Source organism: Hemibagrus wyckioides, linkage group LG11 (assembly GCF_019097595.1).
Source record: "Hemibagrus wyckioides isolate EC202008001 linkage group LG11, SWU_Hwy_1.0, whole genome shotgun sequence".
NCBI classification, from domain to species: domain Eukaryota; kingdom Metazoa; phylum Chordata; class Actinopteri; order Siluriformes; family Bagridae; genus Hemibagrus; species Hemibagrus wyckioides.
Window position 1 is genome coordinate 25,056,080 of NC_080720.1, and position 22,153 is coordinate 25,078,232.

General features: G+C 40.3%; 1 protein-coding gene across 3 annotated transcripts; it reads left to right on the forward strand.

Annotated features, from left to right (window-relative positions):
* The first annotated feature begins 2,489 nt into the window (after positions 1-2,489).
* On the forward strand, positions 2,490-21,928 carry stx16 (syntaxin 16). 3 transcript variants are annotated; one of them, XM_058403038.1, is made up of 9 exons: positions 2,490-2,965; positions 11,855-11,866; positions 12,552-12,659; positions 12,993-13,133; positions 13,482-13,644; positions 14,552-14,640; positions 16,613-16,756; positions 18,746-18,826; positions 18,957-21,928. In XM_058403038.1, the coding sequence occupies exons 1-9, from the start codon at positions 2,834-2,836 to the stop codon at positions 19,056-19,058; spliced, it is 972 nt and encodes a 323-aa protein (XP_058259021.1). In that variant the 5' UTR covers positions 2,490-2,833; the 3' UTR covers positions 19,059-21,928. The 3 variants fall into 3 exon arrangements, with proteins under 3 accessions (XP_058259021.1, XP_058259022.1, XP_058259023.1); XM_058403039.1 differs by lacking the exon at positions 11,855-11,866; XM_058403040.1 differs by lacking the exon at positions 11,855-11,866 and having other exon boundaries at positions 2,491-2,914.
* Positions 21,929-22,153: the final 225 nt, after the last annotated feature.

Below are 22,153 nucleotides of genomic sequence, written 5' to 3' on the forward strand. Positions count from 1 at the left end.
CACACACACACATATATATATATATATATATATATATATATATATATATATATATATATATACACACTATATTGCCAAAAGTATTTGCTCACCTGCCTTGACTCGCATATGACAGATCCCATTCCTAATCCATAGGGTTCAATATGACGTCGGTCCACCCTTTGCAGCTAACAGCTTCAACTCTTCTGGGAAGGCTGTCCACAAGGTTTAGGAGTGTGTTTATGGGAATTTTTGACCATTCTTCCAGAAGCGCATTTGTGAGGTCACACACTGATGTTGGACCAGAAGGCCTGGCTCTCAGTCTCCGCTCTAATTCATCCCAAAGGTGTTCTATCGGGTTGAGGTCAGGACTCTGTGCAGGCCAGTCAAGTTCATCCACACCAGACTCTGTCATCCATGTCTTTATGGACCTTGCTTTGTGCACTGGTGCACAGTCATGTTGGAAGAGGAAGGGGCCAGCTCCAAACTGTTCCCACAAAGTTGGGAGCATGGAATTGTCCAAAATGTCTTGGTATGCTGAAGCATTCAGAGTTCCTTTCACTGGAACTAAGAGGCCAAGCCCAGCTCCTGAAAAACAACCCCACACCATAATCCCCCCTACACCAAATTTTACACTTGGCACAATGCAGTCAGACAAGTACCGTTCTCCTGGCAACCGCCAAACCCAGACTCGTCCATCAGATTGCCAGATGGAGAAGCGCGATTCGTCACTCCAGAGAACGCGTCTCCACTGCTCTAGAGTCCAGTGGCAGCGTGCTTTACACCACTGCATCCGACGCTTTGCATTGCACTTGGTGATGTATGGCTTGGATGCAGCTGCTCGGCCATGGAAACCCATTCCATGAAGCTCTCTGCGCACTGTTCTTGAGCTAATCTGAAGGCCACATGAAGTTTGGAGGTCTGTAGCGATTGACTCTGCAGAAAGTTGGCGACCTCTTCACACTATGCGCCTCAGCATCCGCTGACCCCGCTCCGTCAGTTTACGTGGCCTACCACTTCGTGGCTGAGTTGCTGTCGTTCCCAAACACTTCCACGTTCTTATAATACAGCTGACAGTTGACTGTGGAATATTTAGGAGTGAGGAAATTTCACGACTGGATTTGTTGCACAGGTGGCATCCTATCACAGTTCCACGCTGGAATTCACTGAGCTCCTGAGAGCGACCCATTCTTTCACAAATGTTTGTAAAAACAGTCTGCATGCCTAGATGCTTGATTTTATACACCTGTGACCATGGAAGTGATTGTAACACCTGATTCTGATTATTTGGATGGGTTAGCGAATACTTTTGGCAATATAGTGTGTATATATATATATATATATATATATATATATAATATCAAACAATAATAACAATATTTAAACACTGAGATTTATAAACAATATGGCCACTGTAAATTGATCAATAAAATCCATATAACCAATAATGCATTTCAGCTGCATAAATAAACCAGCTGAACCTTCTTATGATTTTTTGCATAATATGCAAAAAACTACTTTTGACATGTCATAAAATTCTAAAAATTGTCCTGCCAATTTTACTCATGGACTCTTTTGTGGAAAATCTACTTTTGCTAACTAGTCCTAGACATTTTGGCCTATAATTAGGAGATAGGTATCAGACATCTCAGAGGAGACTCTTGATACCAATCAATTTAAGTGATGGAGCCTAATTTGCTTAATTTACTTATAATATACTGAACTTGACATTAAGAAATACCATGGACAATCAGTCCTTGTTCAAGACCAATTTCTCAGTAAATCTGAATAGAATAGGGGTGTGGTCAATAATAGAGGATTAGATGAAACTCACAACTCAAACTGTTTCTAAGGTTTGCTTGAATGAGACTGAATTGATATTGGGTATATTGCATTGTTGAGCTAATCTGTAATTTTACATGTAACCTTTGGACCTGAACAGAAACAAAATAGTTCCCAAATCCTGTTGAAGTAGTCGTGCAGTATATTTATGTCTTGCCCTATTAGAAACTCTGATTAGAATCCTCTACAAGTTTCTTACTGGAATTATTTTGGGTTTTTTTTTTTTGCGACAAGGACCGACTGCAATGCACAAAATAGCAGCACAGCACTTTCACTGTATTTTGTTTCCATGTAGTCAATAAACACTATGGAGTAAAAACAATTAACTCGAGTAGTTCTGACTTTTCTGCCCACACTCCAGTCCAGTAGGTGGCGAGAATATACGGAGCAGTTGAATGCCAAGCACCTTGTTTTTTATTTTGTTTTTTATATTTATTTTGTATATGTCTCCTACAATATTTAATCTATAGAGATATGTAATTAATAGGCTTAGGTAAAAGTATATAGATTTGTTTTGATGAATCATTTAAAAGTATTAGTAACCTTTTGCTTTAATACCACAGACAAAAAACCTAGAGGGCGTATTATCAGAAGAAATTCGACCAATCGGCTAGCGCTTTTCCCGGAAGCGTCCATGACGCTCTTGTCGTTTGTGGCCTCTCTCTGTTTCTTCAAATGTCTTTGGTGAAAGCGGATGTGATGTGATCTCATGTTTACGTATTACATATCTTAGTGGCCATAAAGTGGTCTCGTCACGCTTTAAGTTAAAACGGACCCCAGACATATTACATGACTTCTTTATTGTTGTTTTAGCGTGTAGAAGTTGCGGCGCTGACGAGGCCACTGAGACTACACCGGACAAATTGTTATTCGGAGGCTGTCTGCAGTATTGCAAGCTACATCGCTAGCATTGTGTAGCTACCTGCCGAAATCTATAGACAGAAAGTGAGCCAGAGGTAGACAGCCTTTATTTGATCGCCCTAACCTGCCCTCGTATGTACTGAAAGTAGTCATGGCAACTAGGCGCCTGACCGATGCCTTCTTATTAATGCGGAACAATGCGATCCAAAACCGACAGATATTGGCTGAGCAAGTGAGTACATATGAGCCCCGTCGTACTCTGAATACACGTAGCAATGCTGCGGTGAGTCTCATGTTAATTGTCTGAATTGATTTGGTTTGGATGCGATTGTGTCATAGCTTGCTAGTTAGTAAATAGCTAGGTTGTTGTAAGTTGACTCTGCTTTAAAAACACTGCCTAATATATAATTTACAACGTAGCATATCATGCCAATGATCTGTCTCTCCTGTTTGCCCTTTATATCATTTTAAATGACATTTAGCTTTACCCATAACCACCACTGGTTTGAGGTCCAGCTGAGTGAAATGTGTCGTGGGAATCCTTGGTATTTCGTAGATTTAGATCAACTTATGGTACATACCTACTGATTATCGGAAATGTGTTTTATTAACGCATAAATGCTGGTGTGCACACGAGCCTTTATCTTCTGGAAACACTAATAAATATTATTGGAGACAGCCCCTTTTTTTTTTCTTTTTTTTTTTAAACTTCACTTAGCATGTCCTAGAGGGTTTGGGTAGAGACTGTGTGCTGTTTATAGCAGTACACAGTGCTTGAAAAAAAATGTAAAGGTCATATTTATTTCCTATAAGCTTCCTATAAGAATTTTATTACAGGAGAAGACACTAATATCCTTCAATACCACTTCTGGACACTCTTAATAGTGTCCATTTGTGTTGCTATTAAGGTCTACATGGAAATTTAGTGTGATATTTTTGAGAATGATTCTGAATTGATGAAATTGAAGTTGTTGAGTATATATTTATATATTTATATATATATATATATATATATATATATATATATATATATATATATATATATATATATTTATAAAATGTTATTGTAGTTATCTGTAAAAAAAACAGCATACCTTGTGCTAATATTCAGTTGTCAGCACTGTATGTGTAAGCTAATTAAATTAAAATTAGCTGTTTAAAACTTTTTTTTTATGAATTATTAACCCTTAATGATTAATACAGCTTAAGATGTTTACAGGATAATAAAGATCGATAAACTTTACTCAAATTGGATACTCCAGTAGGATGTTTTGACAAGCGGAACTGAAAGAAACTGAAAAAAAGAGGTACAAATAAAGAGGTACTGTGTTTCAGGTTGTTGCAAGGGTTTGGGGTAATCTGGGTTTGGGGGACATTAGCAGTCACTGTGGAATTTATATTTCCTTTTGGAAAAATTAAAGGTCATGGGATTGTGATCTGTGGGAATCCCATCACCTTTATCACTTGGTTCTCTTTCAAACATCCGTTCGGTATCTCACTATGGGAATCGCCTCGGGCGTGACCGATCCTGGAAGCACCAATTACACCACGTCTGTCGGTTGACAGACCAATCACGAAAGTGATGCAGGAGTCCCGCCTCCCTCATATATATCGCTGCCAGCGGTCCCTGCCTCAGTCTCGTTCTCTTACCCGTGAAGATCCTATAGTGAAGCTATCCTCAGCAGATCCTCGTAAGAGGTGGCCGCTTAAACTGTTCAAAGACGAGCCGTTATTTTTAGGTACGTCACCGAACGCGGCTGCTTCTTTGGGGAAATATTCTCTGTTAAAGTGAAAGATATCGAGAGGCACGTTGTGGTGATTAATCCACCGGTTTTCGCATCTCTGTTATGGTGACTGCGAACCCATCTGGTAGCACAGTGAAAGGGAAGGATCCCTCTCGACCGTGCGTGTGCGGGTCTATGATCTCTGACCCTCTGTGCATAGCGTGTTTGGGAGTCAGACACGCTCAGGCTGCGCTCGCTAATCCCCAGTGCTGCCCACACTGCTCTCTGTTCCCGTTAAGGGTTTTAGAGCACCGAGTGCGAGTCGCGGCCGCGACTAAAAGGGATCCGAGTTTTTCTGCGCCTCCCGCAGAGATGATGGAGGTTGCTCCTCGGACACGGAGCTGGGGAGAGTTGATGGATGAGATCTCTCCTGAACTTCCTCCCCTTTTTGAATCAGACCCTTTGGCGTGGGAGGAGGAGGAGGAGGAGGAGGAGGAAGATGATGAGGTGATTGCTCGCCTTTTAGAGGAAGATTTGGAGGAAGATGAGGAGGATGCTATCCTCCCTCCTAATCTTTCCTCTAGGCCTGGCAGTGCCATGGATGCGTCCCCCTCCCCCATGCCAGGGGAACTGGACCTCATTGAAATGTGTCGGAGAGCAGCTGCTAAACACTCTATTGACTGGCCCTCTCAGCAAGATGGCCAAGGTGCAGAGAGGGATTTATATGATGGGATGAGGCTGCCATCACGCACTTCCCCAGTCAAGCAGCTGATTCGAGCCATCCCAGCATGCGTGGCAGAGATGCAGCGTTTCTGGGACAAACCCTTTTCACACAGGGTACCTGTTAAAGGGATGTCCAACCCCCCCCCCCAGTTTCGAATTAACGGTGGCAAGTCATCTCCACCCTAATCGGCGGGCAGCCCTATCCTCCTCCTCTCCTTCACTACTGTCTGCTTCTCTTTTTCAAAAAATTTACCGCTCCTCTGCCCTGGCTGTTAGAGCCCTAAATGCCACCTCTTTACTTACAGCGTATCAGGCTGAGCTTATGGAGGAGATGGGGTGGCAGGTTGATGCTGGGTCGCCTGACTCAGCGTTATGGGAAGAAATATGCGTCATTGCAGATCTCAACCTGCGCTCCTCTAGGGGAGCAGTCCAGAGCTGTGGCCGCAGCATGGGCTTAGCCATGGTGGGGGAAAGAGCCCTGTGGTTGGGATTGACAGGTTTGTCAGAAAGGGAGAAGGCAGACTTCCTTGATGCCCCTGTGGAGCCGAAAGCCCTTTTTGGGGCTGCAGTGACAAATAGGCGTCAGCAGTGTGACCTGCGCAAGAAGGATGGGGAAGCTTTTGAAACTTGCCTCCCCAGGAAGCCTGCTGCTCGACCTTCCCAGCCCATGTGTCCAGGGTTCCCCTCTGCTTCAAAGGGGGGAAATCCAGGGTACAGAAACCCTAGGCCCCCCCTCCACCTCAGCAGTCAATGCAGATGGAGGTTCACCCAAAACAGCCCCAGCTTAGAGGTAAAGCCTCGTTTGTGGCTGCAGCGGCCAGCTAACCCTCAAGGGGGAAAAAAGAGGCGGGCAACCTAACCTGTGGTCTAATTGTGAATCAGAAGAGGGGCTACAGCACTCACGGAGTCTCTGTAGTACCCCTCTACACATCACAGGAGTCTTGCTCCCCCCCCACCACTAGCAAAGAAGCGTTGGGGTGTGATTCAGGACAGATGTTTAACAGGGGAAAGTTATCTTGTTGGAGAATTGGCACCAGTTCATCCAGTGCCCCACAAGTTGTTCCTCCCCTCTCCACCCGCAGGGTTATGCAAGAGAGAGGACGAGGGTTTACACAAATGTTTTCATGTAAAAGAAATAAAAATGTTCCCTGTGCATCCAGGCAGTGGGCCAAGGGCACAGAAGTGTGTGAAAATAAAAACAAAAATACACACAAAAACACCCAAATCAGAGCTGCAAACTCCAGCTCTGCCGCTGGATGGCGCCGTTGTGCTATCAGTGAGCAAGAGCTGCAGCGGTCCGCTTGCTGCTCACGCGGAGAGTTGGCGCGTATGTGCAGTACACCCTTGGATTTTATCCACGATAAAACGGGGTTATCGTCTGCAGTTTGCTCTAAAACCTCCACTCTTCAACAGTGTGTTAATGTCAGCAGCAGAAGGGGAGTCAGCTCAGATTTTAGAGGAAGAAATAACCTCTTTATTGAGCAAAAGAGCAATTCGGGTTGTGCCGTGGGAGGACAGCCAACACGGTTTTTACTCCCGGTACTTTGTCATTCCCAAGAGAGGAGGGGGTCTCCATCCCATTCTGGATTTGCGGATCATCAACAAACACCTCAGAAAGTACAAGTTCACAATGCTCACAGTGAAAACATTATACAATGTTATTCGTCCTGGAGACTGGTTTACATCAGTGGATTTGAAAGATGCTTACTTTCACATAAGTATCTACCCAGCACACAGAAAATTCCTCAGGTTTGCCTACCAGGGCACAGCCTATGAATTTTTGACAGTTCCGTTCAGGCTGTCATTAGCCCCAAGAGTGTTCACCAAGTGTGTCGGAGCGGCTCTATCACCGCTGAGAATGGCGGGTCTGAGAGTGTCAGCTTATTTGGACAATCTCCTCATCTGTGCTCCGTCATGGCGGCATGCGGAGATAGATATGAATCAGCTCGTGTCTCATTTGAAGGGCTTAGGCTTCAAAATAAACGAGACAAAAAGCTGCTTAGTGCCCACTCAGGAAATAATTTACCTGGGTCTCAGACAGAACTCAGACCTCTATCAAGCTTTTCTATCAGAAGAGCGGATCAGGTCAATTCGTGGATGTCTTTCCCTTTTTCAGAAAGGGAAAAAAGTCCAGTTCAGACTGTGTTTACGTCTTCTAGGGCTGATGGCCTCTGTAGTGTCTGTCATCCCACTGGGACTGCTGCGAATGAGAGAGTTTCAGTACTGGGTAGCGGCACAGCGCTTATGTCCGAAGCACCACCTCAACCGCAAAGTGATAGTGTCATCACTCTGCATGTGCGCTCTCCGTCACTGGAGAGATCACGCTTTTCCCGAGTCAGGGACTTCGCTGGGGGCGATTTCTCTGAGAAAAGTAATGACGGATGTGTCGCTTACAGGTTGGGGTGCTGTGTGCGAGGGCAGAATAGCGAAAGGGAAATGGCCCGTCTTGCTACAGAATGCACACACAAACTTCCTGGAACTGTTAACACTGTTTCTAGCATTGAAACATTTTGTGCAGTTCCTACAGAATCACCACGTTCTGGTCAGATCAGACAACACAATGGCGGTGGCACACCCGTGGCTAAACGTGCTGCTTTATGTGTTTCCTCCACTGAGTCTGATCGTACCAACTCTAAAAAGAGTAAGAGAAGGCAGTCACTCAGTAATACTGATTGCTCCGAACTGGCCAGGGAAATTGTGGCTGATGGAGATAACCCAACTCCTGTGCGGTCGACCCTGGCCTCTCCCGGTGCGCTGAGACCTCCTCTCACAAGCGCGCGGGGAGATTTTTCACCCGGCCCCGGACAAAGTGGCTCTTTGGGCCTGGCTCGTGAGAGGTTGAATTTAAGTGTTGCGGGTTTGCCTTCGAGGGTGATTGAGACGATTCAAAATGCGAGAGCAGCTTCGACGCGCTCCGCATATGACGGCAAACACTAGCATAGCAAACACTAAAGGGTTGCAGGTTAGTTATTTAGTTAAGTTACCATGGCACTGAAACCTTCTAAAAATCAATCCACCTTATTGAGACTGAAAAACTGTTTTCTCAAACTAAACACAAACTTTCACTGGTAGATGCTGAATCCAACTTTGTGCAACAGGCTCATTAAACATTGCTGAACGTTTCTTGAGAGTTTTGTAGAAATCCATAAGCAATCATCTGTTTGAGTAAATTGGGCTCCACCTATCGGACTGTAATATATGCTCACCAATGTAGAGTGAAACCTTGACTTACGAGTGACTCAACTTATGAGTTATGAGATACAAGCCATCGCTCGGTCGATTTTTTTGCTTTAAGATACGAGCCGTGATCTGAGTTGTGAGCGAGCTTACGCCACCTGCCACTAGGTAGCCCAGCGAGCGTTCAGTTCACGTGGTTATCTTGCCATGCAAGCATCTTTGTCGTAAATTTCTTAGTTTTAACCATGGGTCCTAGTGAGTACCATGAATGCCAAGATCAGTGCTGAGAATAAGAAAAGGATGATGTCCTTGGATATAAAGCACAAAATCATCGAAAAACATGAGCAAGGTTTGTGTGTTGTCGACTTGGTGAAGCAGTACGATCGTAGTACTTCTATGAAATGTACGATTTTGAAGCAGGAGTCAATAAAAGCTATAATGCCAGCCAAGGGCATTAAGATTATTTCAAAGCTCCAGACCTCTGTTCATGAAGAGATGGAAAAGTTGTTGTTGGTGTGGTTGACCGAGAAGCAGCTCGCAGGAGATACTGTGACCGAGAGCATCATCTGTGAGAAGGCACGAGACATTTACAGGGATTTGGTGCAGCAGACGGTGTGAACATCAATGGACAAGGCATCGGAAGAGTAATTCAAAGCTGGTCGGGGATGGTTTGATAATTTTAAAAAGAGGACCGGCATTCATTCCGTCGTCAGGCATGGTGAGGCAGCAAGCTTGGATGTGAAGGCAGCTGAGGATTTTATGATAATTTTTGCCAAACTGATAGAAGCCGAAGGACATCCCCCAGCAAGTCTTCAGCTGTGACGAGACAGGGCTCTTCTGGAAAAAGATGCTGAGGAGGACGTATATAACGGCAGAGGAGAAGAGCGTGCCTGGCCACAAACCTATGAAGGATAGATTAACCCTTGCACTGTGCAAGAATGCGAGTGGTGACTGCAAGATTAAGCTGCTACTCGTATATCACTCTGAAAACCCCAGAGCCTTTAAGTCTCATAAGATACTTAAAGAAAAACTGCAGGTTATGTGGAGGGCAAACCCAAAGGCGTGGGTCACCAGGGAGTTCTTTGTGCAGTGGGTAAATCTGGTCCTGCCATCAAGAAGTACCTTTTGGAAAATAACCTACCCCTGCAAGCCCTTCTCGTCCTTGATGATGCTCCCGCGCACCCACCAAACCTCGCAGATGACATCCTTGAAGAATTTAAGTTTATTAAGGTCCTCTACCTTCCAGCCAACACCACCCCTATCCTGCAGCCCCTGGACCAGCAGGTGATTTCAAATTTCAAAAAGCTTTTCACCAAGCACCTGTCCCGGCGCTGCTTTGAGGTTACGGAGAGCACAAACCTCACCCTTCAAGAGTTCTGGAAGGATCACTACAATATCGTGACCTGCCTCAGAATTATCGACATGGCCTGGCAGGGTGTTACAAGGAGGACCTTAAACTCTGCATGGAAGAAACTGTGGCCTGAGGTTGTTTCCGAAAGGGATTTCGAAGGATTCTAACCTGAAGTGTTAGTGGTGGAAGAAATTGTGTCCCTCGGAAAGTCCATGGGCCTGGAAGTGAATGAAGAAGACATTAACGACCTTGTCGAGAAGCACAACGAGGAACTGACAATGGAGGAATTAAAGGAGCTACAGCAGCAGCGGCAGCATGCGAAGGTTTTGCAGGAGCCAGAGGCGGAGGAGGTTATCCCTACAAGTGAGATTAAGGAAATGTTGGGAATGTGGGAGAAAATTTCAGAGTTTATTGAAAAAAACACCCTGAAAAAGTTGCAACAGGTCGTGTGTTGGCGCTGTGTAACGACACTTGCCTCACTCATTTCCGAAACATTTTGGAAGGGAGGAAGAAACAAACCTCCTTGGACAGGTTTTTATTGAAACACCCAGCAAGTGAGAGCGAGGCAAAGAAAAGGGCAAAAGTCAGTGAAGAAGAATAAGTAAGTAAAATTTAGCAATAAATTGTAGCATGTGTAGCGAATAAGTTAAGTTATGCGATAGAGCATGAATTGGAAAAACTCCGCGAATCTCCTCCACCTCCGCCAGCATGTTCGTCTGAACGTACATACTGTGCACTTAATAAAACCAGTTCATTTCTTTACGTTCTCTTTTATTATGTATTATTTTTTATACATTATTTGTTATTTATAAAGTACATTAAAAACACGTAACAAAAAATTGGTGTGGTTTTGGGGGGGCTGGAATGGATTAATAGTATTTAAATTCATTTTAATGGAGAAATTTGATTTGATAAACGAACAAATTGAGTTACGGTATATATTGGTCACAAAATGAATTAAACTTGTAAGTCAAGGTTTCACTGTATTAGCAAACCTTGTACATCTGCAAATTTATTTTAAATTCAAATATCTATATGCACTGAGCTTATTGTGAGGTAGCAGCCCAATAAATAATATCATGTGAGCTTAGGCCAAAAGTGTCAGTTTAATGTTAATCAGAATGTTCCTAAGAATTGGCATAAACAATTCAAAAGGTTTTTATGGTGGTAGATGTTAGTTAGTGTCAGACAAGGTGGTCTCAGTAAGTTGATCTATTCTTCATAAGTGAAGAGTATTTCACAGTTGATCTGTGATTTTCACACATAATGCTCTCTAGACGTTTACATAGAATGGTGTGGAAAAACAAAACAGCACCCAGTAGTACTATCTAAAGCACTGTTTGTCTACATGGACCAAATATAATTTGTGGGAACTACAAACTTACCAGCAGCTTGGCTGCATCACACAAAAAAGCAACCAGGCCTAATCATTCATAAGACAGACCAAGCCATGGGGCTATCTCCTAATTCTCCAGATGGGTAACCAAATATTGACCTTGGAAGCTTTGTAAGTAAACCTTGCTGTCATTTTAAAAGGGATTTTTTTTTTTACTGTATCAGGCATCCTTGAGACACTTGAGATGGTAGTATTTGGCCCATGTAGCCTTGTGTGTCTGGGGTAATGGTCGTCTAGCAGCTCCTGCTATTATTTTCTTACACTTGCCTCTATCTTTTTTGAATTGCACACTGCAGTGCTAGTTTTGTGCTTGAAAGTTACATGCCAGTTGATCAGTATTTAATTTGTTTGGCATAAGTAATGAATCTTTAATGATTGGGGATATGCTAGCTTAGTGGTTAAAGTGTTGGGCTGCTACTTGGGAGGTTGTAAGTTCGAATCCCAGGTCCACCAAGCTGCCACTGCTGGGCCCTTGAGCAAGGACTTTAATCCACAATTGCTCAGTTATGTAAAATAAGGGATAAGGGCAAATGCCTGAAATATAAATAATTTGAATATGTGTTGGAATTTGATTTAACTGTTTGAAGTATTCCTTTTACATTACTAATAAACTATAAATCTTTTCTACTTGTTTTTTGTATAATAAATGACTGGCCTAATTCTATTGTGTGTTTTCAATGCTGATCTCTGCCTTTTGCTTTGGACTCATTTGCTGTCACTTCTCTACTTGATCCCACCTTTCTACTTTCTCTTTCTTATCTCATTGGCTGGGACTCTACTGGGCTCTGTCAATCAAATTAGGAGTATGATGAGGTATCTTTCAATCATTTTGCATTTTAGTTGGAGAAATTTTGATATTGTTTAAGAAACTACACCGATCAGGCATAACATTATATCGACCTGCCTAATATTGTGTTGGTCCCCCCTTTGCTGCCAAAACAGCCCTGACCCGTCATGCACTGTGTATTCCGACACCTTTCTATCAGAACCAGCATTAACTTCTTCAGCAAATTGAGCAACAGTAGCTCATCTGTTGGTTCGGATCACACAGACCCAGCCTTCGCTCCCCACGTGCATCAATGAGCCTTGGCCTTCCATGACCCTGTTGCCGGTTCACCACTGTTCCTTCCTTTGACCACTTTTGATAGATACTGACCACTGCAGACCGGGAACCCCCCGCAAGAGCTGCAGTTTTGGAGATGCTCTGATCCAGTCGTCTAGCATCACAATTTGGCCCTTGTCAAACTCACTCAAATCCTTACACTTGGAAAATTTTTCCTGCTTCTAACACAACAACTTTGAGGACAAAATGCTCACTTGCTGCCTGATATATCCCACCCACTAAGAGGTGCCATGATGAGGAGATCATCAGTGTTATTCACTTCACCTGTCAGTGGTTGTAATGTTATGGCTGATCGGTGTATGCTATGCATAGTAATTTCCAATACTAAACATGATCATTCAAACTGACACCCTTTTCCATGTCTTTTGTCAATAGCTGGTTGATGATCGAATGGCTCTGGTATCTGGAATTAGCTTGGATCCAGAGGCTGGCATCGGTGTCACGAAAAGGCTCTCACCCAAATGGATAGAAGGTGTGGATGAGGTAAAGTAGATTTTTGTGAGCAAAAAAAGTGTAGAATGCAAGGATAACATTCTTTCTTTCCAAAAATACATTATAAGTAAAATTCCGTGCAAATTTAATACCCAGTAACATTTTGTCATTATTTCTTAATTGAAGATTTGCCTTTTTTCATCAACACATTTTTTTCCATCCTGTGCTTTTGTAATTATAAAATGCATGTATAGGTCATCCATCTTGTAGAGAAGGCTAAACAGTAGCTTCATTAACTGCATTTAATGAGCAACTTTTTCTGTCACCATTATTATAGTCTCAGAGTTCCAGATCATTTGAGATACTGCTCTCTTTCTTCTGCAGATTCAGTATGAGATCACACGTATACGGCAGAAAATGAAGGAGCTGGCAGGTCTGCATGATAGACACATGAATCGGCCGACACTGGATGACAGCACCAAGGAGGAGCATGCCATTGAGATCACTACACAGGAAATCACACAGGTTAAATCCCACCCAGAATTCATTACAACATAAATAAAATGAATTAAACTGTCCCTGGTTCTTTGGGTCTTAAATCTGAAAAAGAAGTTGATTGCTGATCATTGTAATAGTTTTAATTATTATTTTTTTTTTTTATCATTTTTAGTCATTAGAGAGTGAACTCTACCAGCTATTCCCTGCTAAGCTTGTTTTTTTTATACAACATGCATATAATGCAACAGATAGAAAAAAAAAATCTAATATTTACATATTTCTTTCTTTCTCTGAATTAGTTTCTCTGAATTAAGTAGCAACTGGTAATAAATCTTTTTGTTCGTCATCTATGGGCTATAATGTTTGTTTGTGTAGATGTTTCATCGTTGTCAGCGTGCAGTAGTGGGGCTGCAGTCTCGGTCTGGTCACTGTACAGAACAGGAGGGGAGACTGCTCAGAAACGTCATCGCCTCGTTGGCACAGAGCCTTCAGGAGCTCTCAACCAATTTTAGACACACACAGTCCAGTTACCTGAAACGTAAGTGTGCATGCAAACTTTAATGTATCTCTCCATGCTAATTTTTAAGCCATTTTAGCAAGTAGCTACTAGAATGAGTGATTTTGAGATGAGTGAAGGTTTTTGCGTTATCTTTAATTAGGAAAGAACAACTTGTACTATGATTTGTATGTTCTGGCAAACTTGTCAGTTTATGCTGCAAACTGTTTTAGTGTGATAACAGAAAAAATAGTGTTTAAGAAGTGTTTTGTTGTATTCCTTGGATCAGAGTAATTCAATCAATGCTTCTGCTTCTTCCGTTTTCCATCTATGGATCTGTCTTTTTGTTTTAGACTATTATATTCTTATTCGTATAAGACTCTTTTAATCTTATGTAACACTTATGTAAACCCGAGGGTGCAACAATATCAGCGGAGACAGGAACACTTGAGGTGTATCCAAAAATTTTACCCTAGCAATTCCTGCATTAGTACCACAATGGTGTCACTGTATTTATCAATGCATAGTATCTCGACTGTAATCGACCGTTCTTCTTATTGAAGCTATTACATGCAGCCAAATGTTATAAATTTTTTAAACTTTTATTATTTTTATTACCAGAGTTCAAAATCACATCACATTCTGCAAAGTTGATGTCTCAAAAGATCTCAAAAGAACTTCTGATCACAAGGTCGTGAGTTCAAATCCTAGTACCACCAAGCTTGAGCAAGGCGCTTAACCTTCAACTACTCACTTGAATAAAATGAGATGTAACTTAAACGTACAATGTAAGTTGCTTAAGGGTCGACAAGGCTGTCTCCCAAATGGTGTAAATGTTAGCATGATCATAAATTGCAGGTTCCAAAACAGAATAATAATTTTATACTCTCCTTTAAAAAAAGCTTTGCTATGTGCAGTCTCCTGCAACCATTTTTGATATCTACTTCAGGCATGAAAAATCGTGAAGAGAGGTCCAAGCACTTCTTTGACTCTGGGCCTTTGATGGAGGAAGATGAAGGCATAGCACTTCATGACAGGGTAAGAAAGCTAAGCAGTAGAGATGTTTTTCTCCCGCATTACTACTAATATCGTTTTTGAAACCTTCAATATCAGCCGATATTGATTTATTGATTTTTTTAATACTAAATCACTAATACATTAAAAAATATACAATTAACACACATAAAATGCTAGTTGTCACACACAAAATGCCATTTAGAGATTCAAAAAAATCTTTTTCAAACTCATTTCATTACCATTTGTTACAGGCTTGGCTCAAATTATTATATTTTTGCTGGTATTGGCCCGATAATGATCCTAGATATTGACTGGTGCCATCAAGTAACAACAGGGGTTCTCAACTGTTTGAACAAATGAACACAACACTAAACAACTGATACTATGTTTCCATGATTAAGTGGAGGACTACCAATGTTTCCTTTGGGAATTAATAGTTTTCTTGCATCCTTTTTTCCCTAGCCAAATACTACAAAGTCATTACTTTGTGCTCACAAAGTATTGCAAAAGTATTACTCATGTTTGCAGTCCTCTCATTGTTTTATGCCAGCTACCTTTAACTTGCTTAGGTTTCAGACTGCTAGGAGGTTTGCTTCTGGAACTGGTAGAGATGGTATTTCAGAGTTCTTACAAGGATTCACACAAAATGAGTAAAATTCCTTACACAATAAATAAATTAAACTAAGTGAATTCCTTACACAATAAGTGCTGATACAGTTTTCTATGGGAATGATAACTACTCATAAGAGGGATGATATTGCTTATGTGATTCTGATCCTTAGAAACAGTGAGATCCACTAAAATGCTGATAGTGATCTAAGTTTGGAGAATAAGAATCACTCACGGGTTGATTCTGTTTCTATTGAGGATGAAGAACTCCAGTACTGTTACCGCTCTCTTTAAATTATGACAGTCAGTTAGTACTGTGCCCTACTGAGGATGAGAGACAATCAAGGGTCTTTATTATAACTATTAGAACTTAGAATAGGATTCTTTTTCTGATCTCAGTTGCAGACGCATGCAGTTTTCCATTCATGCAATCTGTTGAGAATTAAAATACAATACTGAAGCTGTCTTCTATGCAGGATTAAAATTGCTCAGGGTCATATAATGTTCCTGTTTGAGGGCAAGAGTCATTCAAACTCACCATCAAATTAGTGAAGCTAGTCTGTGAACTCTGTTACTTTAATGTATGTCCACCAATGATCCTGCTCATAGTGTTGCCCAGGAGGTAGTCATCGCATTTATCAAATGGTATTAAATGGAAGAAGTTTGTGGACACTATACCTCAATAGTCAAAGTAAGTTTCACTTCATCAGTTTAAGCCTTTTTCTGTTTGGCAAGCACAGACAGTAGAAGATAAAATGCATCAGAGAAAGATATTTCGCTACTCTGCTCTGAGGTCAGAGTTCATGGACTACAAAATAGCCTATGAGGAAACACATTGTATTTTAAATGTAAAGCTACATGTTTTCCAAAAGAAATTTAAGATATTTTTAAGAGTCCATATTTAAGAACCGGAATCTATTGACTTCCTAATCATCCCAAGCCTTGGCTGAACAGCCAGACCCTGATGGCTGCTGTTATTCCTTTCATTGTGACACAGATGAGTATGGTTTATTTCCCTAGTAGGCCTTTCTGCCAGGTGACATAAATATCCAGCAGTTCTTTTATATCATGCTAGGCACATTGTTATTGCCATTATGTTCTATTCAGAGCAAGGCTGTTTAAGTGCTTTTCGAAGATACTCTGGTCCCAGACAGTTAGGACATTGGTCATGTCTACTGTTTACCATCCAACTCCATCAGGGCTTCGCAACACATTCCTCTACATTGTCTTAAAATACACATATTTTATATATTAAGGTTGAAAAAAAAACAATTCATAAATTAGAACTTATTAACTTTAATTATTATATTACCATGTTGCTGAACATTAACAAAAACTTTGTCATTTTTCTTTTTCCATGTCACACACATTCTTGCTGTCTCAGGGTTTTACAGATGACCAGCTTGTACTGGTGGAGCAAAACACAGTAATGGTGGAAGAGAGGGAGCGAGACATCCAGCAAATTGTACAGTCCATCTCTGATCTTAATGAGATTTTTCGAGATCTTGCTGGCATGGTGGTAGAGCAGGTCAGTGATTTTGCATTTGATGCAAGATGTTTTGCTTTCTGATTAAGAAAGAATTTCTAGTTAAATGATCAATCAGTTAACATTTTTTGTTTTGTTGAATTCATAATTGTTTGCTCTGCATATGCTGTACTGAAGAGTTCATAGTGTTGGCCTTCATGCTTCTCTGATAAAATACATGTAGTCCAGTGTTAATAGTCTCTGTGTGTTTGTGTGTTAGTGATTTTTAATGATATAGATTCAGAGGGACTGCCACCATTCAAAAAATTTATTCTGGCCAATGTAGCTCTCCCCTAAATTTAGATGCTTGATAGTATACATTGGATATAAAAAGTCTACACCATCCTGTTAAAATATTTTGGTTGTTGTGATGTAAAATAATTGAATGAAGTTATAGTGGCAGATTTTTTCCACCTTTAAGGTGATTCATCACCCAAAATAATTCAAGTGCTTTTATTTGACTGCTGATGCCATGATCTAAAAAGTGCTTACAAAGCATGAATTGGATCTCATTGTCAAAGATGGAAACATGGAAACATTATGTACAATCATCAATAAATAGAGAAAATGCAGCACATTAGTGACAATCCCAAGAACAAGACGTGTCTCGTGGAGACTACCAAGAGTCCAATGGCAACATGAAAGGAAATGCACAAATATCTGGCAAGTATTGCCCCCTCTCCCTGCATGTGACTGCACTCGCTGAACTTTGTGGCTGGGTGGCTAGACAGTAAGCCCTTTCTCAAGCACGTGCACACACACACCCTAAGCCTGCCTAATTTTTGTCAAACCATGTGATGTTTTACGGTCTGGTGCAAGGTAGGACCTTTTGGGTATAATTAAAAAAAAAAAAAGATATTTTTGTTGCAAAAGCAAGAATTGCAACAGCTTATTACACAAAGAACATCCATGGTGGAGGTAGCTTCATTTTATGGGACTGCTTCTCTTAAGCTCGGACTGCAGTTGTAGTAAGTTAGAAGAAATCATTGATGGCTCTCAATACAGATCTGTTTTGGCACAAAACCTGCAGGTCTCACTTAGCTGAAGACAAAGAAAAATTTCAGCTTCCAGCATGATAACAATTTAAAGCACAAATCCACTTCAACAAAGGAATGTCTTTAGTAGAAGATCACTGCTGTGGATTGACCTGGTCAGAGCCAAGATCTTAATGGAAACCTGTGTAATGACTCAAGAGGGCTATGCACAAGAGATCCCCTTGACATGCTAGATCTTATTTTTGTACGGAAGAGTAGAATAAAATTGCCAAGATCTAGATGTGCTCCCAAGTGCTCCACCAAAGAAATCATACACCCTATTGTCTTGAGTTCATGAGTTTGAATCATGATGTCACAGACACCTATTTCTGGGAGTCCATGTGAGCAAAACTCATTCTCTCTCCCACAGTCGCAGCGAAACTAGCAAAGCATGCACATCTTTGAGATTAAGCACACAGAATAGGGCAGCGTTCTGAGAATGTTTCACCATCCTGTGATGCAGTTTGAAAAGATATGTTTGGCTGGCTTCATGTGTCATGAAGGAAGCATGTGATTAAAAATGATTACTTTAAATGATTGCACACTTGTGGATGTGTTTTTTGGCTTTTTTCCCCCCAAAATGTTTATATGTTGTCACTTCAGTTTTATTGGGTTGTGTATCACATTAAAGAAGGAAAAAAATTCTGACATGATTTATCTTGAATTATTATTATTTTTTTTGTGTTACATAAAAAACCTGCAATTTTACAGTGTGTAGGTCTTTTATATCGACGGTATGTTTTTCACTGACATTATAATTAATGGTAATAGGATTGCTTAATATTGTCACCCTCACTACACAAATATTCATTGAGTGGTGTATGAATGTTATACATTGATTTCATGTAATTAAGACAAATCACACAGAATCTTATAATTTGTGTCACTGAACACAATAATTTGTGTCATATTGACAAACATGACTGTGACTGAAAAGGCTTACGTGTGCTCAAAACAGGGTACAGTTCTTGACCGAATTGACTTCAACGTGGAGCAAGCCTGCATCAAAACAGAAGATGGACTGAAACAGTTACAAAAGGTAATGGCCATCTTTATTAATTCCTTTTATCAGCAAAAATGACAATCACTTTGCTAGTTTATCAACAGTATCATTAATAATACATTCAGTGTTTTGCAAATATTAACAGCAGCTTTTCCTGTCCCTTTAGGCTGAACAATACCAAAAAAAAAATCGAAAGATGCTGGTGATTTTAATCCTGTTTGTCATAGTTATCATTCTAATACTTGTTCTGTTTATGACAAAGTTTTAATGATTTATGTTTGCCCATTTAAAGAAGCAAGGCCTTTTGTGTGAACGTCCTGTGAGCCATTTATTCTCACATAAACTCACTATAAAGAAACAGCGCCCACTACTGTTCTTCTTGTGCAGAATTTGGAGTTTCTGATTAAGTCCAATGAGCAGGGTGCAGTTGCCCCCACCCCCCCACCCCCCCGGTGCACAGAAAAGCAAGACATTCCTTGTGCTTAAATGAATTGTTTTCCATAATTGTTTAAGTTGTCTTGTTCTCAGTACGGATTGGATGTGTAGGTAAAATGACAGCTTCATCTTTAATACTATTGCTATATAGAAAAGCAACTGTCAAATGCAATCATAAAGCTAGAAGTCTAGTTTTGTTTGTTTTTTAATCCAAAATTTCCCTCTTGTTTCCATTCATTGCCCTCATCGCAATTTGTCATTAACTACAGTAGAAAACAAGGACAGATGCTAAAACAACAATAATTTTCTTGTTGGCCCTGGAGTGACAGTATCTGGTTATAACATGAACTTGTAACATGAGCTTGATTTCAGAATTTTGAACGGTGTTCTAATAGTTATGATGATTGAGGAAACATGAGAAAAATAGTTTCATAAGTGACCAAACTTCCTCTTGATCATGAGATATCTGAATAAATATCATTGTGAACAGGTGAGCTTAACTGTCCGTACACCATAACTTTGTTTCAGTATGTTTGGGGTGTTGTCATTTTGTCTCAGTTGAATGATGTTTTTTATAATCACACGTCTATATGATTCATTATTTATTCAATTTAGATTACCCCCTTAAACCCAGTTCAGCGAGCTACATGTAAGGGTTGAAAAAGTGACTGTGTGTGATTGTATCTATTGCACTTGTCTGTCTCTGATTACTGACCCTGCGACCTTTGTCAAGCTGACCTTTGACCAAACATAACTCAGGTCTATGTATGTGACTGTACTACTGCTGTGATCTGTACAATATGAAATAAAATGAACTTGAGTTATTTATTATAAATTAAAAAAAAAAATACTTTATGGCCAAAACTACTTGGACACATGACCATCATACCCACATATTCTTGTTGAACAGCTCTTTCCAGATTTAGATCCCACTTTGCTGCTATGGCAAGCCTCCATGCTTTTGAGAAGGCATTTTCAACTAGATTTTGTAATGTGTATTTGGGAATTTTTGCTCATTTAGCCACAAGAGCATTAGTGAGATTAAACAAGTAGGCTTGTCAGAACATTCGAATTCAACCTAAAGGTGTTCATTGTGGTTGAAGCCAGAGCTCTGTGCTGGCCACTGGAGTTTTTTACAGCAACCTTGGCAACCCATGTGTTGATGGAGCTTAATTTGTGCACAGGGGCATTGTCAAGCAAACAGGTTTGGAGTAAACCCCTTAAATCTTAAAGCTACATCGTACAAAGACATTCTAGACAATTATTTGCCTTCTACTTTGTGGCACATTTTGGGGAAGGCTCACATGTAGACGCACTGGTCAGGTGTCTGTATGCTTTTGGCCATATAGTATTTATGAAGTGTGAGTGTTAACAGTAAAGGGTCTGTCTCCAGTGTATGTAGGGAAAGAAAACGTTTGTGTATTTTTTTTGTTTGTTTGTTTCTTCAAGAGTTATTCTTTTACTTCTGTTATTCTTTCAGGAAGAGGTCTATATGTGCACCCAATGTTTATGAAATACCACATGGGTGGATGTAATCTAGTATAAATACAGTATATATTTACTTTAAGAAGAGGCGGAGTAATTATTAATCATGGTTCAGCATCCAAGTCAGCATTTTTTTTGATTTTTGACGTGTGTAGAACTGCTGCATCAGTATGGAGATATATCTGCTATTTTCTAAGGACTGAATATTGGACAGTTTTTAAGGAAATTAAACATGTTGAAGTAATTTTGTGTGTTTTTTTTTTTGGAGATATTTCAAAAAAGTCATGAATAATAATTAATAAATGATTATATATTCTAGAGAAAATTCAGAATGACTAAAGATATTTCTTCAAAGGCAATTTGGCTGTTTAAATGGTTAAAGTTGTCTTGCTTTTTTTTATATTAATTAATTTGAGGTATATGTTTAAATTATTTTTTTAAACATACAGAATTATGTAGCGAGCTATAGCTTTCTTGATTATACACAGCATATATTTTTATTACACTAAACATGGCAAGATGGACAGAGGGCATAAGGCCGTGACTTGCTTGTGTGGGGCAGGGATAAGCTTTGTGGGGGTAATCCAAAAGTGCTGCATGGAAGTGCTGATTTCATGATTCTCTAGTTCATGGGACAGATTTTTTTTCAGACCTTATTTGTATATTAAAATCATGCAGTGACAAAATGGGTATCATTTCCAACTCTCAGCTGCAGGATTCCTACTTCTAGTCTGAACATGGGTTATATGTGAATGTACAGTAGTTTCTGTGTATGGTCTCCCCTTGTCCATGAAGGTTTTCTTCCGGGTTCTCCAGTATCCTCTCAGCTCCTAAAAACCTGCTAGTAGGTTAACTGTGTACAATAAATTGCTCCTAGGTGTAAATGAGTGTGGGAATGTGTATTCATGGTGCCTGCAATAGACTGAGATACCTTCCAGGTTCTATTACAGGTTTCAGCAAAATCTCTCTCAAAATGTATCGCAAAAATAAAACAAAATCCCTGAAACTAGTGCAAAACATTCAGGGCTTGTTAAAAAAAAAAAAAAAACACTATCTATATATCCTATCTATCTTCTTTTTCTCAGCCATTGCAATGAAAACAATGACTGTGGTGTGCACACATTTTTGATGTACGGACATTATCCACTGCATATTCCTCCTTTCCCTCTCCCAATCATTTCAATATATCTTACAATAAAAATGTCTCTTTATATCCTAGACACACTGTCTACACTTGTATATTGCCTCTGTGTCAGGGAATGTATTATATTTCTGATGATTTGCAGTCAAGGCTAATTATATATTTATATTTATTGATTTAAAATCATGACTTTGACAACATTGTCATTAAGGACTGATTTATACATCCCTGTGAGCCAGTCAGGACATGGTGTTCAGATGTTCACACAATGTGAAATGTTCATGCGAGTCAGGTGAACCAAT